This window comes from Puma concolor, chromosome B4, assembly GCF_028749965.1.
Source record: "Puma concolor isolate L17-30 chromosome B4, mPumCon1.1.hap2, whole genome shotgun sequence".
Lineage (NCBI taxonomy): Eukaryota > Metazoa > Chordata > Mammalia > Carnivora > Felidae > Puma > Puma concolor.
The window spans coordinates 82,917,948-82,935,490 of record NC_141673.1 but is presented as its reverse complement, the minus strand read 5'-3'; the positions used below and the strand labels follow the sequence as shown (position 1 = coordinate 82,935,490).

The 17,543-nt window shown below is 37.7% G+C and overlaps 1 protein-coding gene across 7 annotated transcripts in view; it reads right to left on the bottom strand.

Annotated features, from left to right (window-relative positions):
* ITPR2 (inositol 1,4,5-trisphosphate receptor type 2) overlaps window positions 1-17,543 on the bottom strand; it is a 515,364-nt gene that overhangs the window by 403,883 nt on the left and 93,938 nt on the right. For 6 of the 7 annotated variants that reach the window (XR_015253713.1, XM_086713794.1, XM_025930361.2 and 3 more), the window contains 3 exons: window positions 8,877-8,992; window positions 7,999-8,085; window positions 5,857-6,015 (listed from right to left, as the gene is read on the bottom strand). Coding sequence is in view for 5 of the 7 variants with exons in the window: in XM_086713794.1 (XP_086569920.1) it covers window positions 5,857-6,015; window positions 7,999-8,085; window positions 8,877-8,992 (362 nt within the window). In the remaining 2 variants the exon portion in view is untranslated. Of the gene's footprint in view, window positions 1-4,856; window positions 4,914-5,856; window positions 6,016-7,998; window positions 8,086-8,876; window positions 8,993-17,543 lie in introns of those variants that run through there. The other variant, XM_086713797.1, reaches the window with a different exon arrangement.

Below are 17,543 nucleotides of genomic sequence, written 5' to 3'. Positions count from 1 at the left end.
TGAGTGGATCTGTGGTGCTCCGTTTGAAGCTCAAAACAACTGCACAGAAGTCCTCATTATTGACCTAACACACAAATCTTAGTTCAATTCTTTTTCTCCTTGAGGTAAAATGTCTTCTGATTAATGATCATGTAATCATGTTCATAATGCCTATCAGCCTGGATTCATAAAGCCAGTGTAGATCCTTTTCTTATTAGTCTCCCATTTCAGTAAGAACTTTTTTTAATGTCGATAAATAGGACAATTCGCCTCAACATGAGGTTCTTGCCATGTGCACACCAAAGAGAGTGAATACATCCGCCACAAACAATCTGCCTAAATATTTGAACCACTTCAAGTGCGAGGAGAAAATGTCATACATGTATTATCTAGGGAATTAAAAACAAGTCTGTGAAATTTGATCCTTCCCATAATCTCAGAAATCTATTAAACATTCTAATGCCATCTGGATTCAGGAAATGCACAATTAGGTATGACCTGGTAGAAATATGTTTATTGTTTGGTCCTTAAGCATCTGGTTGACTTTTGTCTTAAACATCCCAAACTAATATTGTTCTTTAAACTTGGTATTCATTTTTAAGTCAAAAAAAAAAAAAAAAAAGCTAAAAAACTGACTCTACTGACTGGCTGGCTCAGTCGGTAGAGCACGCAACCCTTGATCTCAGGTCATAAGTTTGAGTCCCATGTTGGGAGTAGAGATCACTTAAAAAACTAATTAAAATATACATAATATTTTTTAATTGGTTTTGGTAGAAATGCTCTAGAGAAGTAAGTCTAAGTTGATTTTTCATCTATGTTGTCATTAACGATGACCAATTTACCCTCAAGAATTTCTATTCATAGGAGCGCCTGAGTGGCTCAGTCAGCTAAGCGTCCGACTTCGGCTCAGATCATGATCTCATGGTTAGAGGGTTCCAGCCCCGCATTGGGCTCTGTGCTGACAGCTCAGAGCCTGAAGCCTACTTTGCATTCTGCGTCCCCCCACCGCCCCTCCCCTGATTGTGCTCTGTCTCTGTCTCTCAAAAATAAATAAATGTAAAAAAAAATTTTTTAAGAATTTATATTCATAATTCAAATTGTGGGAAATAAAGTTACGTTTTCTTAATGATAATGAACAGTTTAATTTTGGAATTATTAAAGTCTCTCTTGTGACAATCCATTAGAAGACTTATTATTGTAGGACCTATACTCTTAATTCTCATATGAAATTTCTTACCATCTCAGAAATGAAAAACAATACCTCTCTTTGCATACTTTGTACGAACTGAATATGAGAATACATTAATTTGAGAGAAAACTGAAAAGCAAATCAGAACTCAGAAAATAAGAATAAACAAAACTTCTTCCTGTATCTTAACCTAGACCAAGACTTTCAGGAACATAATGTCATATTTCCAATATAAATTAAGATTTTGTGGGTTATATACAGAAGTCTACATTTACACATAGTAGTGCTGTCACAAACTATATCTGGAGATTCAAATATGATAGAGAAGCTTCAAGTTCATTATTCGAGCGAAGGGTAGTTGTTCTTAGTTTGCAGAAGTAGCTTCTAGAATTGGTCTCTGTTCATCACCCGCCTTTCAAGTCATCATCAGTCAGGTGCTGGTGCCTAACTCACAAAAGCTCTGTATGCTGTAGAAGCTCTCTATGCACAGATAAGGGAACACCACCAAGAAAAGGTGTTAAGTGAGAGGGTGAGGAAACAGAGTGGGCTCTATTTGTGTTAAAAGGAGAGGGAAGGAGTAAAAGTACATGCATAAGAAATCTTTCCAGAGGTTAACTGTGGTGCAGAGGGCAAAAACTGGGGAGATGGAAAAAAGGGTAAGAGACTTTAAGTGAAACATCTTTATATTGCTTTCTATCTGTGAACCAAAATTGGTAAGTAGTTTTAAAAATTAAATAAACAAAAACATACAAAAGCCAACATGACATAAACATATTTCCAACATCCCCTTCTACAACACACACACACACACACACACACACACACACACACACACTTCTTACTGCACATGACATCAAAGTGGCTCTAACTCTCAGAGCCGGACAGAAGTCCACATCATCATCCATACTACGAATACTGGGATTTAATACACATCTTGCCAGTGCTGTGTCTGATCTTCCAATTTCTTAAGGAACAACTGGATTTGGTTTACAATGTCATTCTCATCTGCATCATATAAATATTAGTCAATAAGCTACTAAATATAATGATATATTTCAGCTGTGTCTTTTCAATTAAAAGAATTTTTTTGTTTGCACCTATATCCACTGACCTAAGTCTTACTATTTTAGTGTACTTTTCTGTAAGCTTTGGGTCAATCCATATGTTCTATTTATTTCAAAACACCACCCATAAAGTCTTATACTGTATATTTTTTTTAATTTTTTTTAGCTTTTATTTATTTTTGAGACAGAGAGAGACAGAGCATGAACTGGGGAGGAGCAGAGAGAGAGGGAGACACAGAGCTGTCAGCAAAGAGCCCGATGCGGGGCTCAAACTCAAGGACCGTGAGATCGTGACCTGAGCCGAAGTCGGACGCCCAACCGACCAAGCCACCCAGGCGCCCCTTATACTGTATATTTTTAAGAGACCAGCCATATAGCCAAAATGTTCCAAGCACCAAGGTTTCATAAGAATGGTATTCACAAAGAGAATCTAACATCAATTCACTGATTTCCAAGTCCTCTGTCTTGTTCTTGACAATGGTGACTTTGAGTAACCAAGCTGAAACAAAACAAAAACAAAACAAAACAAAACAACAACTTGAAAATGAATTGGACAAGATACTAATCAAAAGAAATAAAAAGAACAGTAAGGGGTGCCAAAAAGAATACAAACATGTGAGAAATAATCCCTGTTCTTGGGGAACTTACACATAATTGGATAAAGCAGTAAATATGGAACTTGGGGCTGATCCACCAATGTGGTCAGATGCCTTCCCAGATGCTATGTATTTAATACAGAACTTGAGGTTGCAATCATTTTCTGCCGTGACACACTCACCCTAGTACAAAATCATCTTTTAAAAATTCCAATTTCAAAAGCACTTCTGTTGGTTCTAAGCAACAGTCATGTAAAATTCAAGTTGAGATTTTACTGCAAATAAAGAGCAATACAGTGCCACTGGCAGCTACCCTTCTTTTGAAGTGGCACCTGGCCTGGTGAAAAGAACACTGCAATAAAAACCAAAACACCAGGGATCTAGTCCTACCTTTGCTAGAATTCCAAGAGACCTAGTTTTGCAAAATAGCAAAATCTACTTGCTATTTGAAGAGGCTCTTACCCTAAGAGTTGAATTTTTCTCTTGACTGGAGGAAGATCTGGGCTTTTCTCCTTTTTAAAATCTACCATCAAGGTTAAGAAGTAATAACTTCTTAGATCAAAGTTGAAAATTAAAAAAACAAACACTGAATCTTGGGAAAATAAATGAAAATGAAATATTTACATACTCTGCTATCCCCAATGACTTTCTAACTATTCAACAGCAAGGAAGAGCTTCTATACAGCTGAAAGTTGAGGGGTCCTTGAATCTCTTTTCCCCCAAAACCCATCCAACTGACAATTCTGTAAGATATGGCATAAGTGTTCTTAAATGATAGAAACCGCTCATTTTTGAGGATACGAGCATTTTTCTCCCCAGACTATCATCAGCCTCATTTTTTCTTTTTTTAATGTTTGTTTAATTTTTAGAGAGAGAGACAGAGAGAGAGTACAGCAGTGAACCCAACGTGGGGCTCAAACTTACAAACTGTGAGATCATGACCTGAGCTGAAATCAAAAGCTCAAACAACTGAGCCACCCAGGCGCCCCTCATCAGCCTCGTTCTTAAGTTTCATTTCAGTCACCGAACATCTTATTGGATACTTACAACCTAAATCACAACTTACTACTTGCTAAATGGTAGAGTATAATTTTAAAAGTCCTTTGAACCTTTCAATTTCTTCTTAGCTTAATACACTTTTAAGAAAAATCAGTAATAATTAAATCACTTACTACGACATGATAGTATTTCCTACATTTTAGAATTTTAGAACGATACTTATTGCTAGGGAATGCTACCTATTCCTGGGGAAGAAAATGAGCATTGCTATACATTTAAGTGGCAAACAGAGGACTATGGGTGTGCTTATGTTTTCACAGCAACCTTAATCACACACAATAGCTACATAGTGGTGAGCAAAAACAATGAGCTGTTACAGCAAAAAGCAATGTGGAAGGTTGCTTTAGCCATGCTTTATGGAGCACATCTATATAAGGAGGATTTCTATATTGCACTTAACAATTACATTGTCCATTTTACCAAAATGAAGTGTTTGGGTGGTAGGTTCCCCCCACCCCAGGACAACTAATTATTTGAAATAGTTCATTACATTCAACTCTCAGTTGATCCTATAAAGGCATCTGGGAGCAAGGAGAGGAATAGACAGAATGAATAAGTAAACAGAATGAATTAATAAAATCCACAGTGAATCTAAAGGCCCTAATTTATCCAATCATTTCCTCATATTCCCTCAGAACTTGAGCTCAGGTTTTGCTTTTTTCACAGTTTGATTTTCACTGACCATCTACAGCCAGGGACACTACTCGGTGGGAGACCAGAGAGGGAAGCAAGCATTACAAGAAAGGGCACCAAAAGACATAGGTTGTTCATAAACTACATAGTCAGTCCCTAAATAATTGAGAGTTGATTGTAATTAACTACCTACTGAAGTTAAGATATATATCATGCTCACAGCACACATCACTTGATGCCAAAAAATAAACATGTAGGGCTTATTTTTTTAAGGACTCCAACACAAGACTTAAAGTGCACTACATTCCTGCATGCCATGCGCCTCCCAAACCTTACCTAAAGAGGGTATCATCAGATAATTTATTAACCAAATTAAACCATGAAGCTTGCATCCTGTGGAATTGAATGTATATTTCAAAATTCACCAGAAAAAATAGATTCACTATAAAAGAGGACATTTCTAGGACAAGAAATATCCAAAACATATTTAAAATGTAATCAAAGCACTGAGAAAACTATCAGAATAATTATATTTTTATATTGCTTGGATTTTATGTTAATTTTTTTTAAATCGCAACTATTTTCTTGATCACCTGACCCAATATTTGCAAAGTATTCTATTCATAAAAAGTTATTCAGCATTTATGGAGCATTCCCCATGTGCTAGGGACTGTCACTTGCTACTTCATTTATTACAAATGAAAATAAATAACAATGTATTGAACCATTTCACATAATTTTTATTTTCCCTACTCTATAAATTTTCTAGCAGAAAATACTTTAGCAGCTGCTAAAATCTACATGATATGACATACATGTATTCCAAAATGTATTTTCAATACTGTCATCAACAAGCGCCCACCTATAGCTCCTCATACGTTATGCATCTTTAAGATGTATAGACTGTAAACAGCTGACCATAGAGCCAATAAATGAAATACTGGCATAAGGCATTGTTACTCTATTAATTCAAAGGGATAAACAACATTTCCTAAGCATAGCTTTCTCCTTACAACCATGCTCCCTCCTGATTAAGAAAGGAAGCAAACTCTACCCTTTGAAAGGTTCGGCCAATGTTAACATTACTTAAATTCTTTCACATGAATTCCAACTGGAAGATGATTTTTAATTAATTTGAATTTTGTCTTTTCATGATTCCCAAGCATAATTTGCACTGTAAATAAATACTTTTAACCTATTAAACGTACGACCATAAAAATAACGTGTCGATTGAAAACTACGTATCATTTCTTTGTGCTATCTGGATTCTTTCACTTATTAATAATTATTGTCTTTATGAACATACTGTTTCTCTCTTAATTTTATTTTTACATACATTGTCACCCTCGCTTCTCAGCTTCCAGAAGGGATGAATATAAAACCAAGACCCTTCATTTCCAGCAGCATCCAAGGACACACGCATGGCGTTCTTCTCCAATAAAGCAGGTAATCTCTTGTTGACAGTCAGATACTTGTTGCTTTTTATATGCAGCAGCTGTAGGGAAAAAGACATTACCACCTTTATTCTTTGATGTCCTCTGTTAATTACATGTGTATGCTTGTACCTATATGTTGAACCCACATAACACCACTTGGGGTGCAAGTCAAACAAAAGAGGTCTTTTTAAACTTCACACTCACCATCAAATTTCCAAGCTGACTTTCTTCGGGTTCCTCTTCACCTCCACCCCCCGCCCCCTATGAACTGGGCACATGGAGAAATCAAACCAGAGGATACCTCTGAACCATTTTTATCTACTGATAAATAATAGGATAAAACCAAGCGTCCCAAAGGAGACCAGGAAATTCCAAACATTTTTTCAATTCTTGCACAGACACAACAGAATACACGAAAAAAATAACCAAGAAACTAAAATAATGCACCAAACCACTTAGTGTTATTAACCATCCCTGCCAAGGACAGCCCTACTTCTTCCTGTGTGAACAGGCAGGCTTTGCATCCTCAATAATCCCTGCTCACTGATCCTACTCCCTTCTCAGATGAGCATGGATGTGCCATTTCTCAGACTTTTTGGGTGCCATTTGCAAAACCTCTCCAAGACCGTATTCTACTGAGTAGGAAAGCCAAAACAAACAACCTTCCTGTCTATTATTACAATCATTCCAAAACAGAATGGTCATTTTAATATCCACAATATAAGAAAGAAATTATCTCATGAACTGATGAAACCCTCATGGTCCAGCCCCACTCCTTTGGAATCCACCTTTTTAGAGCACATAGCTTGGCCCCTAGCTGGTAATGCTAACATTTGCACTTCAGGTTCTTGACAAGAAACAACTTGCTGGCACTTAATTCTGATCAAAACTTGGTTAAGAAAAACTCTATTTAGGGAGGATTTCTCAAGGGACATGCAACCCACCCATGCCACAGGTATTGTATCATCGTTCATTAGATAAAGTCCTACATTAGGGGAGCTGCAGATTCAGGCACTCTCATCTTGTCCCAGCAGAGGGCCGCTTGGGCAGTCCTGAACACTGGTATTTTGCCATTGGCCAAATACAAAACATCAGGTGATATTATTTTTTAAAACAGCTCTATGAAACACCTCATTGTAGTATTTTCTGTAATAAGTTGTTAAGGCTAGCGCTTACTATATGAAACAGTGTCCTCTTTATGAGGGCTCATTGGAGGAATACTTCTCTGGTCTTCTTCCTGGGAACATGTGTGCTTCTAGAACCTGGACTTAGTTCTATGGTAAGGACTTCCTATGTGAGGGCTATAATATATTATGCTTTCCATACAGCAAGGTCAGCAACAAAAAGGCTTCTAGCCAAAGGTGTCCAGCCTTCAAAACATGGTATTTATAAACAGGCCTCCCCCTGACGTCACCTTATTCATATAAGTACTATCTTCTCTTTGACCCAGTCGCCTTATTTATTTCATTTTAGTGTACGTGGTATGTATTTTAAAAAATGCCTTCCATTCTTTTTGGAATAAGGTGGGCATATTAACAAATAGCCAAGTAAAGAGCTGAAAGATCTAAGTGAAGCACAGGAGAGGAATGCAGCTGAGATAAATCAGTGGTGCAACTCATTGAAATAAACCTTTTAATAACAACTCAAAGATAATTCCCATCTGAAAGTACAACATGAACACTCCTCTCTCTACCAAATGCAAAGATAAAGCTTCATATGTTACATGTTAGTCCCACTAATTCTAAAGGAGGGTTTTACTATAGACCTTTAGAAAGTATGTTTCCCTGTTCTCCTCCTTTTGGTGGAATACCTGTACCTACACCTAGATAAGTACACTTCCTATGTGTATGCTCACCAGACTTATTTGCGAACATACAGAATACTATGCTGAACATCAACTGAAAATATCACACAATATCCATAATTCCCATCAAGGAACAAATTGTTGTATCCCCAAATTTTAATGCAGCTTGGCATTCCTAACAGACACAAATTACCCATAAAATATTCACCTTTTTTTTAAAGAAAGTAAATAGACTTACTTGTATAACATTACTGTATTTCACAATTTCTCCCAACAGTTTCTTATTCTCTGATTCATTTTGTTTTTGTTCCAGTTCTGCAGCATGCTGGAAAATGGTTAGCAAATATTCATCATGGAAACATAGTAAACAGAGTAAAATAGTTGACAAAGAAACAAGGGTCATTTTAGGAACAAAGACTATAACCATGAATGAATTAGGCTGATTGCTCTACTCTTAGTGCTGGGGGCAGAGAACCAACAATTAAATGATTATAATATAGTATGACCATTCTCTCATGGTAATGCTGAAATGTGGCCAAATATATCTTGGGATGCTTCTATGTTGAAAATTTCAGAAAAGTACCAGGCTCTTTGGTCTTCTACAATTAGCTTCAGAAGGAATATTGTTAGACAAACCAAACAGAATATAGAAACAGTAGGTGAATTTCAAAAGTCTCAAAATAGTTTCAATTTCAAAAGTAACAGGAATTTTAATAACACACAATTTAAGTTCTATCAAATTTACATTCAGCCCAAATCAGAAGCAACAGACTTTCAGTTCTTTTTCTAGTCTTTCAGGAAAAAAATGAGGTACGATGCCAAGTAAAATATAACTGGATCTGATACTCCTACAGAGATTCTGAATGGTTTCCAAGTTTGATGTGAATCTTTGAATTAGTCTGGCACACCCTAAAAAATAGCAGGAATATATTAGCTACATGCCAGGAAATCAGTGGCCACACCCTATAACTTAAGTCTCTTCCACTTTCAGTGTGCTGCTACCTCTATTCTAAAATCTCTGTGCATTAAGCGAAATCACTGAGATACAAAACAGATCACTTGTTATTGCTGTTCTTGGTCTAGCCTCAGCTAGACAAATGGCAACCTGGCCCTTACCTGTAATTTCTTCAGCAAGGCTGCCTCTGTGTGGTTCCCCTGTTTGGCTTGCTTAGCTTTCCAATATTGTTTCTGGGCAGAATATCGGTTCATAGGGCACACCTTAAAGAGGCAGTCTATGACAAAGCAACAAACAAAAACACTGTAACTAAGGCAACCAGCATTTCTTAGATTTTCCTTTGAGCCTAGCATTGGAATCTTGCAATCCCTGAGTAGAAAGATTAAGCCTATCTCCCAATCAACTCAAACTCCCCCTATAACATTCTTTCTAAATAATTATTTAGACTGTTAAAATACCTTCTTCTTCATTAGTTTTGGTTTTTTAAAAGGCACCATAGCTAGCGTGATTTATTTAAAAACCAAGTCAATGTAATCATTACATTATAAGATACTTCTTAATTATAATGGGGTACCTGGTGTTAGAAAGTGAAGAGGATGAGATTAGTGATTTTCACTGCCTTACCTGACCTTGCACCATTAATTATTCATTCATGGTATGTATCTTTGACAGCTAAAGTGATGCAAGAAGTAGAAACAATCAATAACAACAAAACCCATTTCAGTCATCCACTCCCCAAGTTTCCACATACTGGGGTGAAGATGGCATGGAACTCTGAGACGCAGTGTGTTATAAGGGAAAAACAAAGCAAAAACAAACAAACAAACAAAAAAACTAAACCAGGATTATAGTTCTAACTCGACTACTAAATATCAAGATAGGAAATCATAGTGGAATAATATAGCTGGTGACATCTCGGAGCCAAAAAGCTAAACATATTTTTTTCTTTTTAATGAGGAAATTGGAAATTTGAGTAAACCATTCTTCCATCACTAATGATTTTGTATGTTTGTGAAATGGACTACAATCTACAATAAAGATCAACTCCCAATATTCTATGATAAAGACGTAGTGATACAGAAAATCCAAACATTACCTTCATTTTTTTCACAAAAAATTGTATTAACTCAATATGATAAATGTACTTTATTTTGGTTGACGTGTTAATATTTAAGGTCACTTTCATTTTTTAAATATGTATCACAAAAATAAAATTCTGTCAACTCAAATACCTACTTTAGCTACATTCTTGACTATATATATATACTCATTCTATTATTCTCTATTAAAATAATTATAAAATTGGCCATACAGAGAAAGACAGATACCATATGTGTTCACTCTTATGTGGATCCTGAGAAACTTAACAGGAACCCATGAGGGAGGGGAAGGAAAAAAAAAAAAAAAAAAGAGGTAAGAGTGGGAGAGAGCCAAAGCATAAGAGACTCTTAAAAACTAAGAACAGGGGCGCCTGGGTGGCGCAGTCGGTTGGGCGTCCGACTTCGGCCAGGTCACGATCTCGCGGTCCGTGGGTTCGAGCCCCGCGTCAGGCTCAGGGCTGATGGCTCGGGGCCTGGAGCCTGTTTCTGATTCTGTGTCTCCCTCTCTCTCTGCCCCTCCCCCGTTCATGCTGTGTCTCTCTCTGTCCCAAAAATAAATAAACGTTGAAAAAAAAAATGTAAAAAAAAAAAAAAAAAAACAAAAAACTAAGAACAAACTGAGGGCTGATGGGGGCTGGGAGGGAGGGGAGGGTGGGTGATGGGTATTGAGGAGGGCACCTTTTGGGATGAGCACTGGGTGTTGTATGGAAAACAATTTAACAATAAATTTCATATATTTAAAAAAAATAAAATAAAATAATTATAAAATTAAATAATGGACTTGATTTCTTTTCAAATCTCTCTTATAGTTCTACTGGCATAAATTATCAAGAAATATGACTATAGGGGCGCCTGGGTGGTTCAGTTGGTTAAGCATCCAACTCCTGATTTCAGCTCAGGTCATGATCTCACAAAGGTTTGTGGGATAGAGTCCCACATCAGGCTCCATACTGAAAGTGGGGCTGCTTGGGATTCTCTCTCTCTCTCTCTCTCTCTCTCTCTCTCTCTCTCTCTCTCTGTCTCTCAAAATAAATAAATAAACATTAAAACATAATGACTTTTTCTATAGCTTGTAATCATAAACACAAATTCTACTGATTGTCCTCACCTTCCATATACAAACAGGCTACAGAAAACTAATTGTTAATTTTCTGGTGTAAAAGTTACTGACGTGGATGAGTAAATATCTTATACATAACAGGAAACAGACACCTTCTAAAAGGCACCACTAAAAGTAGGCTGAGAGACCATCACAATTACAGTATGATACAGATATTACCACTTGGTACATGTGTATGAACACCAAATAACTAGACCTGAAAACTGTTTCCCTTGGCAACATATTTTATAAGCCCTAAAAATATATTCTCCACATATTAGTAACTACAAAGAGAATATACAATTTTTTTCAAGCACCAGTATGGAAGCTGTTCACGGTTACCACCAAAACAATGTTCCCAATTTAATGCAGGAGACTATTCGGACTATCCTGTAGTAGACAAGTGACTGAATTCTACATTGTTTTAGTGCAGCAAAAACACAAATCCATATTCAAGTGGAACTGACTCCATAATCTGCAGTCTATACTTCTGATTCCACCCATGCATGAAAAGAGAAAAATTATGTTCCTCTCCATTACTTCAGATTCCTAATTAAGGTCATTAGGAAATGGTCCTCTGAGTGAAAAAAAATATTTTCACTAATTTCTAGATCACTTCAGTAGCATTCCTAATTAGCGGTATCTTTGGGTAACTAGCAAACAGACCGTGTGTGCCGTGGTCCTGATTGTTGTGGCTGAGGTTATTGTGAAACAAAGCCAAACATTCAGCCAAACCATGTTTACTGGTCTGCCTGTGTTGCTAGGTGCTAAGAATCAGGTCCTGTCCCCAAACATTCACAGTCTCGTGGATGAGACAGGCGTCTACCATGTGTTGGAAGTTTCACAATGGAGCTCAAGAGAAGGTACCATGAGGCACAAAGTTGCACGTGGCCAACCTCACCAAGGAGGTCACGATAGTCACCCAAAGGAGAAGATGTAAGGCACGGTTGAAAGAACCAACACCAATTCAGCACAGCGGCAAGGGGTCTCAAATGCACGGGTGTGGGGGGCATGCCAAACAGAGCCAACTGCCAGTACAAAGACAGAGAAGGAGAGTGCCAAAGGACCTGCTAAGTATACAGGAAAACCACAGCCCAGGCTGTGAAATGAGAATGGAGCGTTTGGTGAAGTCATGGTCTGTGGAGTCCTACGTGCTGGATTAGGAGAATGGACTTTATCCCCGGGAAAATGTCAAACTCTTACAGGATTTTAAGCTCTTACAGCATGTGAAAGATGATGTGAACAAGAGGCGAGGAGACCAGCAGAAAGCTCCCTGCCAGCGCTCTGAATTTGGGCTGCATGGTAGCTGGGGGATAGCCACAGCTTTCAGAGAAAGCAGCAGAAGCAACAAGCTTAATAACCTATGAGATGTGGGGTGAGGAGAGGTGAGAAGGAGAGAAAGTGAAGGTGGCCAGATGAACGAGCTGCCACCCACTGTGTCTGAGATGCAACTTCAAACGCTCTGATTTCCAAAGCTCTTTCCTCTTTCAGGGCTTTGGTTCCGTGGTCATCCTCAGCAGCCTCCCACGGATCACATCTCATTTCATACTACAGTAAATAAATAACCAATCTGTTTCTGTGTGGGAACCAGTATCTCAGGACTATTTTGGTTGATGGGAAAGAATGTAGGGCATACACAGACTTCTGTACAAATGCTTTTCTTGTTGATGGTGGTGATAGTGATTGTGATGGGTGTGTGTGTGTGTGTGTGTGTGTGTGTGTGTGTGTGTGTGTGTGTTTAATTCTCTCTTCCTCTTTTAGGAAACATAAAAAATCTACTGGTCTTGGGCTAGTCACATATTTTGTCCGATTCTAAATTGATTGCATAATAAAAGTGTTAATAATATGTGCCACACCTAATTCACAGGACTGCTGAGAGTCACAGAAAGAAAATCCGTGTGAAAGCACTCTGTGAATTTTAAAGCCTTCTTATAAATGTAAGATATTATTATTAATATTGCTTCATTGCTTCATTCATTCAGCAACAGCTTCACCAAGATTAAGAGATGACTAAACCCTCGCAGAGCTCCCAGCAAAGAGCAACAAGAAGTACCGGTCTCGGACTAAACCTGAACACAAACCAGAAATGCTCAACTCACAAGTGTATGCACCTGTGGTTTAAAAGCTGCCACAGTGTGTAATTGTATAAAATTCTTGAACTCCCTGAAATAGGACAGCAGTGAGCAGAGGAGGCAACCTGTATTACCATGCAATGCCTCTTAGCGTATGCAGGTATAAGCCCTACCACCAGCAAGGGAGGAGCCTTTGAACAGACCTCCCACACTCTTCCTCCTCCAGGATAGGAATCCCGCTATTTCAGAGCCTCCCTCTCTCATCTGCCCCCTCCACACCCTGCCCTCTAGTATTTCTTGGTCTGCTCATTCTCTAAATTCAAACATACATAAGAAAAAGTTTTCTGGGGATTTTTCCAATTAAAAAGTGGCTCAGTGTCGTTTGGGAATTAGTTGACAACATTCACTTCAGCATTTCGAGACTCAAGGAATAATTTTTAAAAGAGAAAGTTTTGCCTCATGGAGCAAACACTAAAAGCACAAATAAAAGGAAGTCATCTGAGTTAAGTTTTTTAAAAAGCTTAACCTGAAGACCTAAGGCCAATAATTTTGCAAAATTATATAGAGTTCATGAAATGTTAGTAATCCAACAAATCATGATATATTCAGTTAGGCAATATTATAAGGACAATGCCTTAGAATTAGAACTTTTTTTTTTTACAACTCTGGAAGAAGGAAATTAAACACCCCGGAAGTGTTCGCTTTAAACTGAAAGATCCGGCAGCATTAGGATGCTTATAAATTCTAGCGGTTTCTCCACTACAAAATATGGAAGCCATTCAAAGCATGGAGCACATAATGTGGATACCAAAAAAGTAACTATCCAACACGATTCCACGTAAATCTTGCAAGAAAACGGTCTAAACCTCCACTTACAACACCTATCTAAATAGCTTTGAAATGTTTTGCTTTGTATCTGTAAAAGCACTTTCTAAAATATTTGTACCTAAGGCAGTTTCTGCACCCGCCAGAAACTATCTATAGTACTCCATTTGGGGCTACTAAAGGCAAAGTTTAAGTTATGTAATGGCCAGCAACTTCCTTTGGTAATAGTGAAAAGAAAACTTTGTTTCATTTCTCTTCCCTCTGAAACATGTTGTAAGATTTAAATGACGCAAGACATGTTAAACCATCAGCAAATGCCTATCACAAAGCAGGCATTCAACAAATGGCTCTTTCATGGCAGCTTGTAAAATTACCTCATACTGATTACAGGGAACATGGTTGCCAAGGGGTTTATTATTTCCACGTGGAGAAAGGTGGGGAGGGAGGGCTCTAGAGTTTTCCTTTTTCTCTTTATGATATAAACAGGATGCAACAGAGTGCAATGAATATTATGGGACCTTCCCAATGATAAAATGGAAAGTAGTAAGAAAACTCTCCCTAGGGTACAGGAGAGGCACACAAGCGGCCATTGGACGCTAGTAATTAGAATTCAGAGTTGATCGGAAGAGAGGTACACATTCATTAGCTGAAAATGTAACTATAGCTTTGTCTTTCAGTTTCTCTTAGAAAGTATCCTGAAATACAGTGTTTGTACAAAATTATGCTTAGAGTGTGTTTTTCAAAGGAGTGTTGTTTTGTTTTGCTTAGGAGTGGAAATTTCAAACCAAGCATCTACCTCCCTTGATCATGGCCTAACCCAAGTGTAGAGAAGGTATGTAAGAGAGAAAGTATACTCTAGAACGTTAGGAAGGCCAGAGAAAATTTATTAGAGGTGTTAGCAAACATTAAAGTTTATCACAATACCTGGATGGACAACCATGAAAATGCAGAATAACTTCCTCTAGGCAAAAGTCAGCTATTTTACTATTGAAGAGAGAGAGAAACAGCCTTTTGAAGTTGAAGGCTTGTACACTGCTGAAATGTCAGTACTCCAAGGGGCTTCAGATAAAATCTGACCTTTTCCTTCTCTCAGATAAAGAAGCAAAAACTCAGAGTGAGTTACCTAGGTCATTCATGATAAAATCTCTAGATCAAAATAAATTATAAATGTGAACAAGTTCGCCCACACTTTGTACACTATACAGAGTCCTAAACATCGGTGGTAAAGATTATTTGAGACACTGAGAGTTAACCTGGATTGTTTCTCCCCAATCCCAGAGAGGGAAACTGAGCAAACTGTAATGAGCAAACCAAGTGTGGTCTCACCATCCCTACCACCAAGAGGCCAAACAGTCACCAGGGAAGGCATCCAAGCATCCTATGTGTGGTTGAACACACATCCTAAGGTTTTTCTTAAGACTACAAAGTTGGTAAGGAATCAAGCTGGAATTTGGAGATCATCTGAACACAATTCAATGTCTGTCTCACCGTGTGATGACACCATTCGGTAGCAGGTTTGTCATACAGAGGCAAAATTTGTCTCACTTGAAAAGCTGTTATAATTGTACACATACACTTCAAGGCCAATTAGAACAAATCTAATCTGGGGCGCCTGGGTGGCTCAGTCTGGCAAGCATCCGACTTCAGCTCAGGTCATGATCTCATGGTTCGTGAGTTTGAGCCCCGCATCAGGCGCTGTGCTGACAGCTCAGAGCCTGGAGCCTGTTTCGGATTCTGTGTCTCCCTCTCTCTCTGCCCCTCCCCCACTCGTGCTCTGTCTCTCTCTGTCTCTCAAAAATGAATAAACGTTAAAAAAATTTAAAAAGAAAAAGAACAAATCTAATATGGCTTCAACACAATAGCCCTAAATATGTGAAGACAGAATCCATCTGACATCTCTAGCTCATCTTTGGTTTAATTATTACATACAATGTCCTCAAAAAATTCCATTCTTATTACCAAATGCTAAGAATACTTCTTCACAATAGATGTGATTCCAGCCAATTAAAGGTTCACTTGTTAAAGCATTTATTAATGTATTTAGCAAGTATGTGCAGTGGTCAGAGAGTGAGATGTGTCTCAGTCTCCTTCTTACCGCAGTCTTACAACATAATACAATGTCTAGAGAAATGTTATGAAGATATATAAGTATGTTTACAACAGTTGTAATACTTCAAAAGAAACTAATGAACATGGAAATATGCCATCTAGGCATATGTAATTAAATAATTGTTAAAACATCAATAGGAATGTTAGCCTCAAAAACATTAATCACTTGATTCATACATTAATGGGTAAATACACAAAAACAAATGAAACTGCTATGTTGCTTCATTTGGAGTGGGGAAAAAATAAAATTCAAATGCATCAATGCTGATTTGCGTTCTAGTCAAGGCTTAAATTTTAACACTAAGTAAACCATTATACTACAAATAAGTGGAATTTCTATCAGAAAATCATAATGTTTAATTTTAAATCAATTATCCCATTCTCAAAGTGTCATATTAACACTGATAATCAAGACTGTCAAAAACAGACTGACTCAGAAATCTAAATGCAAGTTTATGAACCCAATTACATGAATATTAAGTCTGAAAAAAAAACAGAAGTGAATTTATACATACATAAATGTGTGTATATGTATATGCAAATAGAATACAAATAGATATATACAATAGTTTTATATATAAAGTTTTATATGTTTATTTGTGTTCTGATTTATGTGTATATTTCTATAGTACCTCTTATATATCAGAGGTTATCTCATACGTTTCCTCATTTAATTCTCCTAATTCTCCTAATTAGCTATTGCTTCCCAATCTGCATCATCTGAAAATCTGATAAACCTTCTTGTATATTCTTCCCAGCCATTGGTAATGACAAAGGTGACTTCCTCACACCTGTAGGGACACTTGGGTGGCTCAGTCGGTTAAGCACCTGACTCTTGATTTAGGCTCAGGTCATGATCTCATGGTTCATGGGGTCGAGCCCCACATGGGGCTCTACGTTGACAGTGAAGAGCCTGCTTGAGAGTCTCTCTCTCCATCTCTCTCTCTCTCTCTCTGCCCCTGCTCTCTCTCTCTCTCTCTCTCAAAATAAATAAACTTAAAAAAAAAATCATAAGGTTTATTTATTTATTTTGAGAGAGAGAGAGAGAGAGAGAGAGAGAGAGAGAGAGCACCCCTGCGTGCACATGCAAGCATGGGAGGGGCAGAGAGTGAATCCGGAGCAGGTTCCGCACTGTCAGCACAGAGCCCTTCGCGGGGCTCATCTCACCACCATGAGATCAGGCCCTGAGCCAAAATCAAGAGTTAGATGCTTAACTGACTGAACCACCCAGGCGCCCCTAATTCTCCTAAAAACCTTTTGAGGTAAACATTAGTTTTATGAATGAGGAAAAACTTGGCACATTTTAGGTATCTATCCTCAAGTCTCAAAACTAGTTTTTAGACTTAATCCACACCAATCTGTCTCCAAAGCCCACCACAATGTAACAGAAGGCACTCTGTATTTCTCCAAACACAAAATATGATAGTCTAGCTTTCCCTGGTTCCATATTCCAAGAGATACTGAACTTCTAGAAATACCAAAAAATTTATTTTAAAAAAAAGATGAAAGAATTTGCTTGCTCTTTGTTGTCTAGGTACTGAATTAACTGCTATTCTCATATGGAAAAACCTAAAACAAAATCAGTTCATTGTACTAGGTCTTTTGTGGGCAGTGATTTGTCCA